At 39.9% G+C, this 17,633-nt stretch overlaps 1 protein-coding gene across 2 annotated transcripts in view; it reads left to right on the forward strand.

Moving 5' to 3' along the window:
- Positions 1-17,633, forward strand: part of il1rapl2 (interleukin 1 receptor accessory protein-like 2) — a 668,322-nt gene that overhangs the window by 429,987 nt on the left and 220,702 nt on the right. For both annotated transcript variants that reach the window (XM_085788549.1, XM_085788550.1), the window contains exons 5-6: positions 7,963-8,149; positions 8,975-9,128. In XM_085788549.1, the coding sequence (XP_085644675.1) occupies positions 7,963-8,149; positions 8,975-9,128 (341 nt within the window). The remainder of the gene's footprint in view (positions 1-7,962; positions 8,150-8,974; positions 9,129-17,633) is intronic.

Below are 17,633 nucleotides of genomic sequence, written 5' to 3' on the forward strand. Positions count from 1 at the left end.
TTGAAAAACGCAATTGACGTCTATCGACGTCAATGGCAGTGAACGGTTGTAATTAGATTGACGTCTATAGACGTCAATGGCAGCCAATGAGTTAACATTATACTTTATTGCTCATCCATTATGAGTTTACTTGTTTACAGTAAACTGTGCTTTTTGCAGGTACTGGATCTAAAGCGAGAACAATGTCTTATTAAGGCTGATAAATCTTTTATTATGCATTTGATTTTGGTTTTCAGACAGGTGCGTCGGAGGAGAAGAGCAGACTTGTAGAGTTTCTTCTCACTTGAAACATTTATTAAGCGATTGTTTCGTTCAGACCTTTCCCAAGGCATTGTCTCTGACCCTCTTCTTTGTCATCTTCATCTGGTGACAGATTTGATTTTTTCCAGGGTTTTTTTTTTTTTTCCCTGAAGGTAGGCTATTTAATTAGGATTTAAAGTTTTTTTGGTCGAACTACCTTCAAAAATCAGTTTTCTGAGTTTGTTTTGTGTGCCTGGCAAAGTCACTTTTTTTTTCTTCCTCCTCCTTCCAGTGATTTTGAGGGACCGCTTCTTTTCTGCTTTTTCTCAGTCTGTACCACAGTCTATGCTGTTGGGTGATTCTTTACCCCTTTCGCTTTTATTTTGAAAGCAAACAGCAAAACCGGAAGTTCCGGTTTAAGCTAGCCGCTGATAGCTTAACCCATGTGTAAAATGGAGGTAGTTGCCCAACATTTTTGCCCCCGAGTAGAATTCAAACCCATTCTGGGCCTCGAAACGAAGCAGCTGACAAGAGGAAGCGTTGTGAGACGGTGGATGACTCTTCTGGTAAGTTTAACTGCTGCTAACTTGTTAGTACAAACTCAAACATGCATAGCTAACGTTAGCCGAAGCTAGTGTAGACCTAGCCGCCTCATGACTGTTGCTGCCCTACGGAAGCGCTCCTCTGTGTATCAGTGAGAACGTTTTTATATTAAAATGTAGTTTATTTTGTCTCCAGCTAGGCTTATATACATACAGTGTACATTGTCGAAATATATAACTTCTCTCTTTCGTTGTGCACCGTCTGATATGTTCTTGACACTTTTCTGTACATGATAGCCTACTTACTGCTGTGAACATTCAGCACAGTCATTTGAGTTTGAGTTTAATGAAATGTACTACATTAAGACTCTATTTAAAATGCTTGAAAATTCAACTGTAAAGTGTTATTGCAGGATATATCGAGACTTTTATTTTTATGTTTTTACATAAAAAGAAAATGTCATTATGAAAACTCAGATGTAAATTTCCTCTATCCTCATTCTCTACCGACCCCTCCTCAGACTCCTCAAGCTCCTCAACCTCAGATGATGGCAAGAAGAAGAGGAAGAGGGAATTGCTTTTGATGCAAACAAGAGTGCAAAAGAGCAGCTGCGTTAAATGTTCAATGGAATTAAAAAAATAAATAAAATAAAAGTGTACTTTTTTTTCAAAGATCTGTTTTAGGTTATTTTTATACATTTTAAGTATAAAATCATGTTGCACTTTGCAAAATTGCACTTTTTTGAGTTAAATTATGTTTTGTATAATATGCCTAAATGTTTTAAAGGTGCTTTCTACCTGTTTTAGGTGATTTTGATTTTTATACATTTTCAGTAAAATGTCTCTTTACTTGACAGCAATGAATAAAACAATGTTGGGCTTCACTGTTGAAACATTTGTATTAGCCTACTATGCAATCTTTTCTTTACATTTTATCAACCTTGACCACATGTATTGTTCATTACAGATGTGGAAGTTGTGAAAATCATTGTTTGTTAACCATTAATGAATGCATTACAAAAGATTTATTAGACTTACGTAATAAGGCATTGTTCTCGCTTTAGATCCAGTACCTGCAAAAAGCATAGTTAACTGTTAACAAGTGCATAGTTAACTGATAATAAGGGCATAATAATGCACAATAAAATATTTATCAGCCTTAATAAGACATTGTTCTCGCTTTAGATCCAGTACCTGCAAAAAGCATAGTTAACTGTTAACAAGTGCATAGTTAACTGATAATAAGGGCATAATAATGCACAATAAAAGATTATCAGCATTAATAAGACATTGTTCTCGCTTTAGATCCAGTACCTGCAAAAAGCATAGTTAACTGTTAACAAGTGCATTGTTAATTTATAATAGATGAGCAATAAAGTATATATTAACGTTAATAAATCAAACAAAAAATAATTAATTAATTAATTAATAAAGGCATGACAAAGACATCATGGTTGGGCTACACTCAATGTGTTTGTAATGTTATTATGAACAATTATAAGATACTCATGAAGATTTTATTAATGTTCTTAAGCATCAACAAACAGTTAACAAGTTTCTTATAAGTTATTATAAATCTCTTATAGTCTACTATTAACTATATTATAATGAGACTATTAATACTTGTTAGCACTTATAAGAGCCTTATTACCTATTAACTAACGCTTATTACACAGACCTTAAGATTAATAAAGGCATAACAAAGACATAATGATTGGGCTAGTTGAGTCAATATATGTGTTTGTAATGTCATTATGAACAATTATAAGATACTCATAAGGATTTTATTAATGTTCATAAGCATCAACAAACAGTTAAAAAGTTAAAGTTTATTATAAGTTATTATAAATCTCTCATAGTCTGCTATTAACTATATTATAATGAGTCTATTAATACATATATAGTCTTATAAACGCATAATAATGTTAATAAGCATCTTGTAATCACTTATAAGGGCCTTATTACCTATTATACCATGGTCTGGGTGAATCCTCGATTCTGATTGGCTGCTGGGTGTCCATTAAAAAGTGATAATGGACACCCATAAAGATGTTCCGGTAAAATAGCCTAATTACGTTCTAAATATTACTGCGCTGGCTCAAACGCTTGTTGGTAACCACGGCAACGGACACTCGGACCATAACAACTTTTTTTCAGCGCATCATCGCACTGGAGTCTGTAAACACACAAGCGGTAAGAAGTGCACTGGCCGTCTGAAATAATACTTTGTGTCACGTAACATTTGAGCCGTCACATCACCTCCCCTCACTGATCAACTATCAGGCTGTGGCAGAGTCACTGGCTGTAACATTATGCTGCGGTCACAGCGGGTCCCTCTTTTTCTTTTTTTTTTATCGCCGACGAGTGTTATTAAATAGTCCGCTCGGCTCAGCCGCTTAAAGACGTGTGATTTTAACGGTAAAAACAACATTTTAACGGTAAAAACAACATTAAATTATAAGTAATTGATTTAATATGTATTTATCTCATAAGTGACCATGGTATAAGTGGGATAATGCCCTTCGAGGTGTCCGATTATCAGAGATTAATGGACTTCGCGGAAGCAACCGTCCGACGCGAAGCGGAGGACGGTTCACGCCTCCGCGTCGTCCATTAATTTCTGATAATGGACACCTCGTCGGGCATTATCCCTTACTTAACTAATGCTTATTACAAGGACCTTAATATAAAGCGTTACCAAAAAATCTCTTGAAAATCATTATGCGTATACCAGTCTGCAGTCTAGAAGAAGATTGTGAGCTCAGCATTAGAAATACAAGCAAAGTATAAGGGCAATTACTTCTCTACTGAAATACCATGGTTGCACTGGCCTTGGCGGCCTGTGATGTATCATTGTGCAGAGGCTGTATGTCTTGTCTTGTAAGTTGGTAAAGCTCTTATTAATGCTGGCCAGGTAACAGCTCTCATGCTAATGCTAGCCAAATAGCAATACCAAAAACATACAAAAAGCTCCATTAAGTATTCTGAGAATGGAAATTTACAGCAGTGTGTGTCTGTAGAAAAGGCTTGCTCTCTTCAGGACAGTCATGACTGCTATGTCTAGACAGGCTACTTGTATTACTGCTATCAAGGAGCAGAGCTGAAACCACCATTTGTTGGCATGGAAACTGATGCATTTATTTCAAACATTTCTGATTTCCAAAGTTTTTCGTGGAAGAAACTAATTAAAGGAAAGTTCATAGTGTATACCTCATCCGCTTTGTATACTGAAAATACACCGAGCATGCTTTGGTGTTTCACATATCCAGGAGATGTTTGGAATGGAATAATACAGTTTTATTTTTTGATGTACCCTCTGTCTTTCATACTGCTCCATCTGCTTCTTCTTTAATTAGTGATTTCCCAGAATTTCTCAAACAAATGCCATGAACACAATGGAGTGGGTGGTATATAATTAACTTAAGGTTAGCTGGAATCTGTTGGATATTAATTTACAGTCTCTTTATGTTCTTCTTTCAACACGACCAAATATTTTCAGCGTTGGGTTTTTTTCTTCTATGCAGGTAATTGGCAGTGGAAAAAATGATATCTAATTTCTAACATCAAGGGAACTTCATTATTTTAGGTGCAAAGACCGCTTTTTTTTTTTTCTGATTAAAGCTCAGCACCACAACATAAGCGGGTAGACTGTTTAAAACTCTGGTGTCTTTTGCTTCGGGGGCAATTTACCAACCCGAGCATTTAAATGTAGTCCACGCAGCGCCAGATATGAATATACACCCACACGCAGTCACGATTTGCATTCGTAAGAGGTGCACAGTGTGCGCTAAATGCTTCTGACAGAGCGTTTGCATTGTAGTGTAATTGAGTCGTCATGTTTGTAGTGAGATGTGCATAATACATTTCTTCTTTACATAGATGCTGTTTTTACCATTTAGCGTTTGGCATCTGGTTTCTGGGTTGGACAGGCAAAGGCGAGAGAGAGCATGACACAGGCTGATTCCACAATGAAATAGAGAGGAAAACGCAAAAGGACACAGCAGAGAAAGGGACAAGATAAAGCTGCTTCGGTTCAGTTCATCTCAGTTCAACGTACGTTACTGGTATAAATGTAAAGAACAATATCATCAAAGCAACAAGATAAACCAACGTTTTACCGTAAAATCCTTCACCGCTTGATTTTGTATCAGAGATTTTTGCGAGGGAGGACCTAGATTTCTTTAAATTAAAATTGCTCATCTTCGGTCTCAATAGCGCATGTGGAAGCTAAACATGTGACTCATCATCCATATGTGTCATACATCATTTCCCATCAGGACACACTTACAAGAAGAGGTGGGCATGTCTGACATCTTGACTATGAAATCTAGAGTCAAGTCCTGAGTCACTAAAACAGTGTTTATGTTCTGGGTTCAGCCTAACGTAAGCAGCTTAACATCCAGATAGCATGCAACCTCAAATGATTTTTTAGGGCACTTGAGGACAGCAGGAATAAGCTGTGAACACAGCACTGACACATCATCAATGTAATACCAGGGTCTGTCTGCCCCTAAATGGGGGCATTTTGCGCTTGAAATTTGAGACAGCGCAAGTAAATTTTTCATCTACATGCACATGTGCAACCAGTAAATTTACCTTCTTCTTTTTTACAGTGTGGTGAAATATGGAAGAGGCACCTCAAATATCTGTAATCTGTCATCATGAATGAAAAGGAAATGTGAATATTTGCTTTGCAAGTCGATTTACGCCCCAAAATTTTCTGCTTGCGCTCCTAAAATTTGAAATAAGGAAATGCAATGTAAGGCATTATGGACTGTGTGCTTGCAAGCATCTTATTCCTTTTTAACATTTAACAAACATCAAGCAACATTAGCATTTGTTTGGAGTCATGTCTCTGGATACCTGAAATTAAATATTCACACCACTTTTTGCTCTGCAACAACTGTTAAATACAACACATGCTAGCTACTAACTTATCTTTCTGCAACCCTTAATGGTCCGCCTCACCTAATGACGTTATAAATATCTCAATATATGGTGTCAATGTTTGCATTTTTATTTCACTATATTTCACTATATTTCATATTTCACTTTATTGTTTGGTTTCTATTTGTGGATGAACATTATGATACATCGACAGGTTTTCTTTTGAATTTAAGTTGAGTTATTATACTGAACATAAGGACATCAACAAATACTTTTTGTCATAGTCTTCAAGGATGAAATAAACGCTCGCTCTGGAGAGCTAAAAATTCTGTAAGTGAATGTGAGGAATTTAGGTTGACATGCATGAGAGGGATGGAGAGAATGAGAGACAGAGATGGCCACAGCAGCAGGATAAAGTAAGTGAATCAGTGGAGGAGAAAACAAGATGCTCCAGGCTGCAGATGGATTGATGAAGATGAGAGAAACTGAGGGATGGATGGATAAAAGGCTTTCCAGGCCTCTAGTTCAATGCTCAGTGGTCTTGGTTAGGTCAATGACTTAAAAAAAAAAATCCAGTGTCCCCTAGAAGGCCCACACACGCGCACATGCACACAGACACACACACCCAGAGAATTGATGGGATAAGTGGTTTAGATCCACTTAGATGAGAGGTTGTGGGTTAGGGGACAATGGGTGAGTCCTCTGTGTGTGTGTTTGTGTATGTGTGCATGTGGGTGCGTGTGCACGGGATGGATGAGAGTGAATGAAAGAGATCAATGTGGTCTTTTGTGTCTGGAGGTGAACTTGGGGAAAACACGCACAACAAGACCTACACAAGCAATTACAATCACCTTGAGGAGACATTGCATCACACACATCATAACAAACTTTAAACTTCATTCCTGTTATTTCATCAGGTAATTTTGGGTCATCAGCGGGGTGTTGTGTTGATGTGTCACTGACATGGGGAGCTCAAGCCTCCTACATCCACACAAATTATTACTTGACCCAAGAAAGAGCTGCATCTTAATTGCATCAGACAGGTACGCGTAACAACTGTGTAAAAACTATGTGTGCGTTTTTTCTCTCTTCCCTTTCAAACACAATGCATTCACCTCACTTAAAGTTATTGTGCTTTAGTTGATGGTATTTTTTTCTGATTAATTCATTTCCTTTAAAGGGATAGTTCACCCAAAATTCAAATTTCACTCCTTATCTACTCACCCTCATGTCGACTAAGGGCTGTGAGAATTTTCAGAGTCCTCCGTGCTTTCTCGGAGTTACAGGGGGGTCTGCACAGCAGTATTTGTCCATAATGGTTGTGAATTGTGCTCACTTTTCTTCATTCAAAAAGACACACTAAAAAACATCCAAATACCTCCAAACTGCTGGTCTGTAATGTCCCTCTTGTATTGAAGCCCCGACATGAGAAATTGTTCTGCCGGTCAGTGCAAATCAAGCAAGATTTGCACTGACACAGGAAGAGCAGTGAACTGAGACACTGGGAGCTTCCGCTACAAACAAGCTTAAAACATAGACTTATTTAATTTTTTTTGGGACAATTTCTCATGTCGGGACTTCAATACAAGAGGGACATTACAGACGAGCACTATGGAGGTATTTGGATGTTTTTTGGTGTGTCTTTTTGGACGAAGAAGAGTGAGCCCTATTCACAACCATTATATGGACAAATACTGTCCATATAATGGGCGTGACTCCGAGAAGGCACGGAGGACTCTGAAACTTCTCCCAGCCCTTAGTCGACATGAGGGTGAGTAGATAATGAGTGAAATTTGAATTTTGGGTGAACTATCCCTTTAAAGAATATAAGAACTGAGCAGAAGGCCATATGCACCTTTCCCTCTGCATTGTGCCTTCACCGAGTCTAACGTCTTATAGAAGGTGTTTTGTTTGTGTGTTAGAGGTTCTGTAACCCATAATTTCTCCTGGATGCCAATTCTTTCATTGTTGTCAATGAAACGCTGAGATGTCAGAGGGCCTATAATTTTACCAAAATACCCACAACGGCAGCCAATAGCAGTCTACCCAATACTTTGACCGTGAAAGCAGCTCTTACGCAGTTTCACACAGAGTCCCAGTGTCGGACGATTGGATGACTCACTCAACTCAACGTTGTCACGGACAGATAAACAAATCCGCTCAAAACAAACCCTCCCATTCAGCTGGGGTAGTTTGACTTATCATGAAACTCTGCATATTGAAAAGTGTTAAATTCTTCCACCAAGGAGATTAAAATAACATTTCCCCAATTTTGTGTTTGTGATGTGTTCAGGAACTCAACATACTGCATGAAGGTGTCCATGTCCATGACCGTGGAGGAGAGCGACGAGGGGAAGTGCTTCAGCAGCAAAATCCGCCATCTGGAGAAAGCTGAGATCACCCACAGCAAAATGATCACCTGCCCTGATATAGAAGACTACATGGCTCCATACAAACAGCCACAGATGACCTGGTATAAGGTATGACACACACACACATACGCATACACGCCTACAATCAATCAATCAATATAAACTTTATTGTCCCCAGAGGGAAATTTGCCAGTCAATGCCTCCAGCAGCTGCATATCATAAAAACACAAGACGGACCTAACAGTACATTTAAATAACATCAAAACATTTTTCCATTCACTCCTCAGTGGGTACAGTTCATAGACCAGATATTGCACAGCCCTTGTTGCCTTGATTGCAACCAAAAAAGAAAAGAAGTCAACCTACAATAAATATGGTAAATAAATAAGTAAGATCCTAAAAACCAGTAGATACATAATCTCCAAAGGAATAAAACCTATTTAAGATTTAGCAGGTGGTTTGTTTAAGAGGTAGATGGATGTTGGGAGGAAAGAGAGCTTGTAGCGGTTGCTTTTACATCTGCTTGCTCTGTATCGTCTCCCCGAGGGCAATAATCCATATTCTTGATACAGAATATGTAAAGGATCATTTAAAATGGTATGTGCCAGATTTACCACTGTGCCTTTGTAAATTGAGTGAAGGGTCAGGTAATCTTTAGTACCAATTATTTTCATAGCTGTTTTCACCTGTTTTTCTAACCTCGACTTGGACTGTGAGAGAACCAAACCAGGCTGTCATTCCATATCTGATAAGGCTTCCCAATACGGCATTATAGAATATGGTCATGACCCTGGCGCTCACACCAAACAGCCTTAATCGGCAAAGGAAGTGCAGTCTCTGGGCTAGTTTAGCACATAAAACATGCCATATACAGTAATCCCTATGTCCGTCGACTGTTGTGGCTAAATCAATTGTGTGTGTGTCTCCTGTCAGGAGTGTGAGCGGGTTGAATGGAGAAGCTCCATCAGTGTGAACACCACACACATCTGGATCCCTGAGGTGGAGGAGGACGACGGAGGAAATTACACCTGCGAGTTACAGTATGGATCCAGACTGGTGCGGCGGACAACACAACTCAAAGTGACAGGTAGGACAGAGTGCATCGAACGGCCCCATGGGGAAAAGCTACATGAATGTAGTTGTGGATTACAACACAAGAAAGAAAATGAAATGATGTTAAAAGATACATTTTAGAGATACGGTGTTCATTTCAGGCAGCAGTTGGCGTCTGTTTATCATTACCCAAAGGAAACTGTGACCCACCCTGACATTAACTAATGGTTAGCTCATGATTACAGCATCAGTCAGTACAAACCCGAAACACCTGATACTTTAATATGTAATCTTGTGTCAGAAAACACAGACAGAAGCACAGACAGTGATCCAGGCAGCTGCAGAGGACCAGCAGCTCACTGCACTGCAGGCACACACTGGTGTTCCTGTTCAGTCCAGATATCTGCAGGCCACTCGCTGTGAAAATGGGAGGTTTCAGTGGCAATGACTTGAAATGAAACAAATTTAATTTTATAGAGGCTTGAGGATTTCCAGTTTTGCTGGTTTTGGTGATTTTGAGCTGTCTGGTTAAACTGCACTAAAATCAGGTTAGATACCGATTAATTAAATAATATGACACTTAAAAGTCATTCAGTTACTTCATTTAACCTTACAGGAGATGCTGTACATCTTAAATTGGTTTAAAAATTGGTTTAAAAATTGGTTTTGAAACCTCTTTACAAGGAATGGTAACTTGTCTACTTCTACTGTCAATAATATAGGAAGAGATTCAGACAGGTACTATGTATCATACAGGTAATATGTATCTGATCTGGAAAGAATTCAACCTTTATGGATTACATGTTCATAAACCAACTCAAGAGTGGGTTTGTGTAAACTGGCTGCCATCATATAACACAGTGGAAACTGTGGGCTTAAACCATGGCAGAAATATGTTCTCTGCCTGCTTCTAATGTACAGTGGATCTCTGAGTGAGTCCATCCATCATTTTGACAGATGCCCAGACTCAGCAATACATCATTCATCATTACTGCAGCACTTTTAAAGTTTCCATGGATGCACAAATACAAAGCTTCCTTAAAACAATTGAAAGCATTTACATTCCTGGCACCATTTTGTGTGTTTGTATTTGGTCTATTTGTCTTATTCCCACATTAAACATAGATTGTTTCAAGCTCCAGAGACTTTTGACTTAATGTTGACTTGGCAGGAACATCTGCACTTTGCTGTTACAAATTTAAGCTGACTTCCATCTGCACTTTTGTATTTCACGTGTTTGTGTGTGTTTGTGTGTGTGGGGAGGAGCTGCACTCCTTTTGAATGTGTGCTCATTCCTGCTTGTGTTCTTATTGTTGTGCTATGTGCAATATGCACGTTGGTGTCTTTGAGCAATGACAACAAATTGTGCTTATTTTGTATGACACACACACACATGCAACCTGGCTTTGCCTCACTTAACACAGTTTGGCAGCTGCACTCACATACACACATGAAAACACACCCACTGAGTTGCTCCCGGTAATGTTGAGGTAATGGTAATGCTGGAGAGAGGATACAACTTTCCTCCAAGAGTTTTCTGTCTTGCATTCACAGTTTCATACAGTAGTGTTTCCATTTTGAATCATCCTACTTGTAGAACCAAAGTCAGAACCTGTTTGGTCGTTGTGTTGTGCTCCGTGGCCCTCTTGTTCAGCAGAGTTGGAATGAGAAGCTATTACCTCATTTGTGTAGGATTTATTCAGTCCCACATTTTCTGGGTTCCTTTCAACCTTGCTCATGTGGAGGGAGATAAGAGTGGAAAGAGAAAATCACAGCCTTTCTTGTAAAATACATTTTCACAACCTGCATTTATTGTGTATGTAGTGTAAAAAGAAATTGCTTCCCTTGTTGAGTCATCTCACTCGATTTAAACATCCATACTTTACACTTTTCCTGCGTGTTAGCTGAAGTGTTGCTACATAAAAAGATACATTTATGGTTTAAGAATCAAAACCATCTCAGTGTAGTGTGTAGTCTTTACATTTCCTACCTCAGGCTTCTCTTTGGAGCTGAATAACAAGGTCACTGTCAGCCAATCAGAGGATAGGAGGCTCTGAGCCGCTGTTACAAGTGGCTGAATGTTTTCTGAGTAACTGAATATAAAGCAAATTTCAGAAAAAACAAATCCTGCAAAAGTTGGATGAGGTAGAGTTTGGGGTATGGCTGAGGATGAATACTGCTTCATTGTGACATCATAAAGTTACAGACGTCCTGGTGATGAGTGGGTTTAAGGCTTAGCCTTTCAGCCTGTGTTCATTTCTCTTTGGACTGAGGCTTTGCATTTACTGGGAACTATGTAAAGGCCCTTTCACACCGGAGACGTATTTTTCGTGCGAATAATTCGCACATCAATATTTTTTTTCGAACCCCGGTTTTCATAACGGGTCCTTTCACACCGACCGCGAATGTGTCGCGGCGAAAATGCGACATGATTTTTTTTCGGAGCAAGGTCGATTTTTCTGAGCTTTCGCCCGGCGAATAAACGCATCAACCAATCATGTGGCGTGAAAAGGAGGTAGGCTACGTCACACCCCCCATGTCAGAACACAGACAGCTGTTTCCCACAACAGACGGTGGCCGCACAGTCTCGGCCCGCTGCAGTCTCTCACAGGAAAAAAAGTTTTTTTTTTTTTAGCGTTTCACCGTCTTTGCTCTCATGTCTGCCAGCCAGCCCCTCCACCTGCCGTCTCTCTGGCGTGCGGTCGCACCGCAAGTACACACACGGACACACACACACACACACACACACGGGCGCATGGACACGTGCTTGGCCGCTAATGTAAACAATAAATAACCATGTGTCTCGGAGGAGAGGAGAGGAGAGGAGAGGAGAGGAGGAGGAGGAGGGGGGGCAAGTGGAAAGAGGAGAGGGGGAGGAGAAATAGCAATAGAGTGTGTTCATACTGTCAGGACAGTGATCAGATATTGATCAGTGATCAGACAGTGAGCTGCTGTGTTGAGTAAAGTTGGTGACAAGACGACAGTGGCATAGTACGTGAGGGATAATTAACAGATTAAAGACATGACGTGGAGGCGAAGAACCACCTGTCGCAAAGCGAAACTTTGGAATCTAATCATCACATCTGTCGCATATTCGCGTCGCCGGGTGTGAATGGTTTTGATGCGAAATATTTGGCCGCGAATATTTCGCAATTTCGTGTCGTTTATTCGTTACGTCCGCGGTGTGAAAGGGGCGGGCCTTTAGTCTGGTAGCTTTTCTGCTGTTTTGCTAACCCTCCTCCTGGCCATGTGCATTTGTTTACAACAAAGCCGGCAAGAAATCAATCAATAGAGCGGTAGATACCGTTATACATCATATGTGATGTTACCACGTGTATGTTTGTGTAGTATAATCGGTCATAGATGTCAGAGACGAGAGCTGGGACACTGGGGCAGCGGCAATGATCTTGCAAAGTTGTTTTTCAGCCAAAAGACTCAGTAGGTGACATGCAAGTGGAAGGCAGAGAGCCTCCATTCTCCCTTGTGACAAGTTAAGCCATTTATTAAACCAACACAATTACTCCAAAGCTGTTTAATTAAGGTAAAAATGTAGCATAGTTAGCTTAGATACAAACCCTGCATAGTTTCTCTTTAATGTAGAACCTAAACCTGCTTTATAATAAAAAACCATATAGGCATCTTACGTTATACTACTATGGACCTTTAAACTGTGTTCAGATTGAATTATTTTTCTCTTACATGCAGATAGTTAGTGTTATAATAAAGACAGAAATAGTTCATAAGGTGAATTATTTCTTAAGACGTACAAAGTTCAAATTTAGTTGAGAAAACAATGTTGGTAAACTACAGCACATATATTTTTACCTTTTAATAAGATGGAGCTTTCTGTTGATTTGTTGTTGTTTTTTTTTACAGTGGCCTTTCCTGACATAATACTATTCACATACTGTATATGAAAAAGAAATCCTCATGCTTAATAAAACCATCTTGTGCCAATAAAAGCAGGTAAATGAGATGTAAACGAAAAATGAGGTCCAGCGCTGTTGTCGACGTCTTTCTCAGAGGACTTTCTATTTGTGTTGTGCTGTTTTAATGTCTGGAAGATATGTAAATCTGTTAGGTGAGATGTATCACAGCCTCAGTCTGAATTTTCATGGTAAATCATATAGGTTTACTAATTGTGATTTCTCAAAGGTTTGACCGGTTTACGGTCAACAATAACTGTGTGAGAGAGAGCTGGATGTTACTCACAAAATGCTGTGAGGTCAATATAAATCTTTTTTGAGAACCAGAATCAGTTTGATCCTTATTACTCTCTCTTCGTTCTCCACTTTTAGCCTCCCTCTCTCTCTCTGCCTGTCTCCTTCTCTCCATCTTTCCTTCTCCCTATTCAGATGCATGACTCTCCCTGTCATCTTCCCTTTCCCCCCATTTCTAAACACAGAGCTTAAATCCCATTCTCAGGCCTTTCCATATCCAAGCCTTGTGACCTACAGCAAGATTTGTTTGCCTGTGCACATGCATAAATATATATTTTTATATACACAAGTGTGTGTATATCTGTGTGTGCATTTTTGACTGCCGACTAGCTGCAAAAGATTTACTGCGTCATGGTACTTGAGCATTTTAGCAGCAACATTTACTGTAAAGGATCCGTCGTTCTCACATGGTGGAATCAGGGATTTCTTCAACCTCAGCTCAGTATCTCCAGCAGCATGAGCCTCCAGCAATGAATAAACAGTGAAAACCAGCCCCCAAGATATCTGTCTGTGTGCCAGGCCTTGGCTAAACATCTCTGTCCTTGATCCTGTAGTTAGGTCTGTGTCTCTTGGCAGAGGGCTTTATCGCTGTGCTTTCAACATTAAATGGAGATTAAAGTAAAGACACAGACAGAGCCTGCAGATCAGCTGTTGGCTATGATGTTGATTCCAGCAAAATGCACTTATCTGAAAAGAAGTACTGGAAATAGACCCAAAGTTAAGATCGAGGGGGAAAAAAACCTGCAGTAAGGAGGTTATATTCCTAAATGTAACACACTGGTGTTCTTCATCCAAAGCTTCTTACTGTTACTTTTTAAGCATTCACAGCTTTTAATTAACTCCTGCACCTGAGGGAAGTGTACACTTTGTAAGGCTGGGTAATCTCTTGTCTTTACAATGCTGTTCAATCCCAAGCCTTCAGACATCCTGGAGTCTAGACTCTAATGTGCAACAATGAATCAGGTATGAAGTAAAACATTCACCACAAGCATCAGCACAAGCAAGAAACATATTCAGTTCATTCTCAATAAAGCAAGAGTTTACAGCAGGGGTTCTCAAAGTTTTGATAGCTGAGGGCCAATTTAGGAACCTATCATTGGACTGAGGGCCGCAGAAGGAAAAAAAAAACAGAAAAAAAATCCCATTTGTAATCATTTTAATATATGTAAAAACATATTAAGAACGGTCAGTATTATCAGCATGGAGCTTATTCAGGAGCAATTCCAGTCACCAAAGCACCACAGGAAAACCTGCAGATACAGACAGACACACACACACACACACACACACACACACACACACACACACAGAAAGAGAGAGAGGAAAAAAGAGATCTTACCAAACAAGTCATCATCATTAATATCTATCATTGCCTATCATTTTGTTACTAGGTTAACATACCTTTTTTTTTATTATTGGCATGGGATTTGTGGTGCTGCTTTCTGTTGGCCATGATTCCTCTGATGTCCGGCTCCACCTCCGTCGTTGCGACACGGCGGCACCTGTCTTTCTCCCGACCATCGCCGGTGCTTCATCTGTTGTGACACTGACCATAGACGGCAGCTTCACGTTGCATCGAGACGACAACACACAGCATCACATGTGTCTTCATACTCTCCAAGCTTAGCAGCTCCTCAGCTATTTCAAAGTTCTCTGTGACTGAAGATGAAAGTAACCAGCAGTTGCGCTGTATTGGAAATGTCCGTGCTTTCACCCGGTGGCCTCCACACAACGTTGTCCCAGTTGCTGTTTGAGATCGTTGGCCAGATCTTCGATTCGGTCGTGTCACTGTATCATTCTACAAACTTATGTCACGGAGCTTTGTTTTTTGTTCCGGGCATACAGTGTCGGCCACTTTCAACACGCAGTCTTGCACAAATTCTCCTCACTTGACCTCTGGGAGTGAGGTCAAGTGAGGTCTAAACCACACCTGTAATTACCGCTTATCCCTATAGATGCCGCCAAAGATCACGAAACGGAGATTCATCCTTTCAAAGCAATGTACAGTTGGATCAAAACTAACAACTGTAATTCATTGCGGGCCGCCAGAAATCTCTCTGCGGGCCGCCATTGGCCCGCGGGCTGCACTTTGAGAACCAATGGTTTACAGTATTTGCATAGGGAAGAAAAAGTGTGAGATCGGAAACAGGCAAAGCAAGTGAGGAAGACACACTGTGGAATGTGCATGTGAGAGGCGTAATCTGATGATTTTATATTGTGGATGAACTTATTTTGGCATACTGTATGATCTACAGTACTGTACAGATGGCATCATTAAAAGGTCCTATATTTTGATATTCTATTTTAGAAGTTCAGTCGCTGCCAAGCAGACCGCTAATGGCGCTAACTGCAGCTGGCAGCGGTCCATGTTCTGCTCTGCAGCCTAAAACGACTTTAGTACGGCACCATACAAGTTCTCCACCTGAGCAGAACAAAATACACTGTCACTGTTAGGAAAAGAAACCCACTTGCCTCATGAATAAATGACAGTGTTATCCAAACAAATAGTGCATATGAACAGAAGACAGTAATCTGGACAGCACCAAGTGGACCAATGTCCACGCTTCAACACACTTCAGCCTCAGAAAATACATGCAAACTAGCATCTTCATCAATTTAACATCACACGCACAATGTAAGTGTTTCCAGGGCACACCTAAAATATAACAAAAACACAATCACTATAATGTGTGTGTCATTCTGCCAGGAAAAGAATAAATACCGGTAAACTTTTCCCATTGTCTTCCATTATTCTTTTCACTGTTGAATGAATGCCCTGTCACACCTCCAGTGCCAGCCAATGGCGTCCCCACAATAGTTCAAATTACTGTAAAAAAAAACCAAAAAAAAAAACCCAGATACTTCACCCAGAATCGATAATTCACCCACCATCTACTCACCAAGGAAGGGTTCGGAACTTTCAGAGTTATCAAAATGCTTTTGGAGTTCCAGGGGGGACCAGCTGGCAACAGATTTCCATATAATGGCGGCAAATTGTGTTCACTTTTGAGGGGCTACTTGGGTGAAAAACAAGGGAAAGTTACCTGTTACCAAAGGGAAAATTACACCTGTTACCAAAGGAAAAGTTACCTGTTACCAAGGGAACAGTTACCTGTTACCAAAGGGAAAGTTACCTGTTACTAAAGGGAAAGTTACACCTGTTACCAAAGGGACAGTTACCTGTTACCCAAGGGACAGTTACCTGTTACTAAAGGGAAAGTTACACCTGTTACCAAAGGGAAAGTTACACCTGTTACCAAAGGGACAGTTACATGTTACCGAAGGGACAGTTACCTGTTACTAAAGACTTTTTGTTGAGGGAGAGGACTATGTTGCCTTAACTCCTTTAGCAGGGGCATACACACAAACGCACACGCTGCTTTTTACTATTTGCAGCAAATGTGCTGTGAAAACTGGTGATAGTGGTTGTGTATTTCCACTATTTTTTATTGATTCATTTTGGATCAATCAAGATTTTCTTCCAGTTCTCTATTTTCCCCTAATCTGTCTAAAAGTTGTTGAGGTGTTTTATTGTGGACCAAAGTCCATTACTGAACCCAGCTGCTGGCAGAAATCACTGCCGTTAATGTGTTGCTTTCAGCCCATTCATTTCAGCACAAATCACAACTGCATTTCAGAGGATGTCATTACAAGTGTTTTTAGAAACAAATTACATAAAGTGCTCGTTTTATGGGACCCCAGCCACCAAATTCAAACACTCTTAAATGAACCTTTAAAAAATAAATAATAATGAAATTAACCGTTTTATGAAGCTGTGTTTTCTGACTGCTGCTGTTTGGTCTTTGGTTGGTTGGTGTGTTTGTGTGTTCATCAACATGCAGTGGTTAGTAATGCTGTGTGATCTGTCAAGTGATCACAGAGAACAGAGTCATATAGTATTACTGCTGTACACTGGAGGGCAAATATTTAGGCAAACATAAACAGATACACACACACACACACACAGTTCACTGTATGGAAGAGTTCTGATTGGTCAGAGTGGTGGTAACTGAGGGTCGGTGAAGAGGGGTAGAAATGAGAGGAGAAACTTAGGAAGAGGATTGGGAATTATAAAGGGAGAGAAATGAAATGGTAAGAATGGAAAGAAGTAGAGGAATAATAGATAAAGGAAATGAGGAACAAGCAATTGTACCTGTCATATAAGGACTTATTACATGACCACAGTACAATACCAAAGTCACATGGTGAGCTTGTTAGGTTAGCTGACCTTTCATCTTGGATGATGCTGTAGGTATAATTCAGGTTGTAAAGCATGAACAAAGAGAGACAGTAACGACAAGATTCAAACTGAGAAACTG

This window comes from Trachurus japonicus, chromosome 10 (assembly GCF_045865225.1).
Source record: "Trachurus japonicus isolate A0001 chromosome 10, Traja_1.0".
NCBI lineage: Eukaryota > Metazoa > Chordata > Actinopteri > Carangiformes > Carangidae > Trachurus > Trachurus japonicus.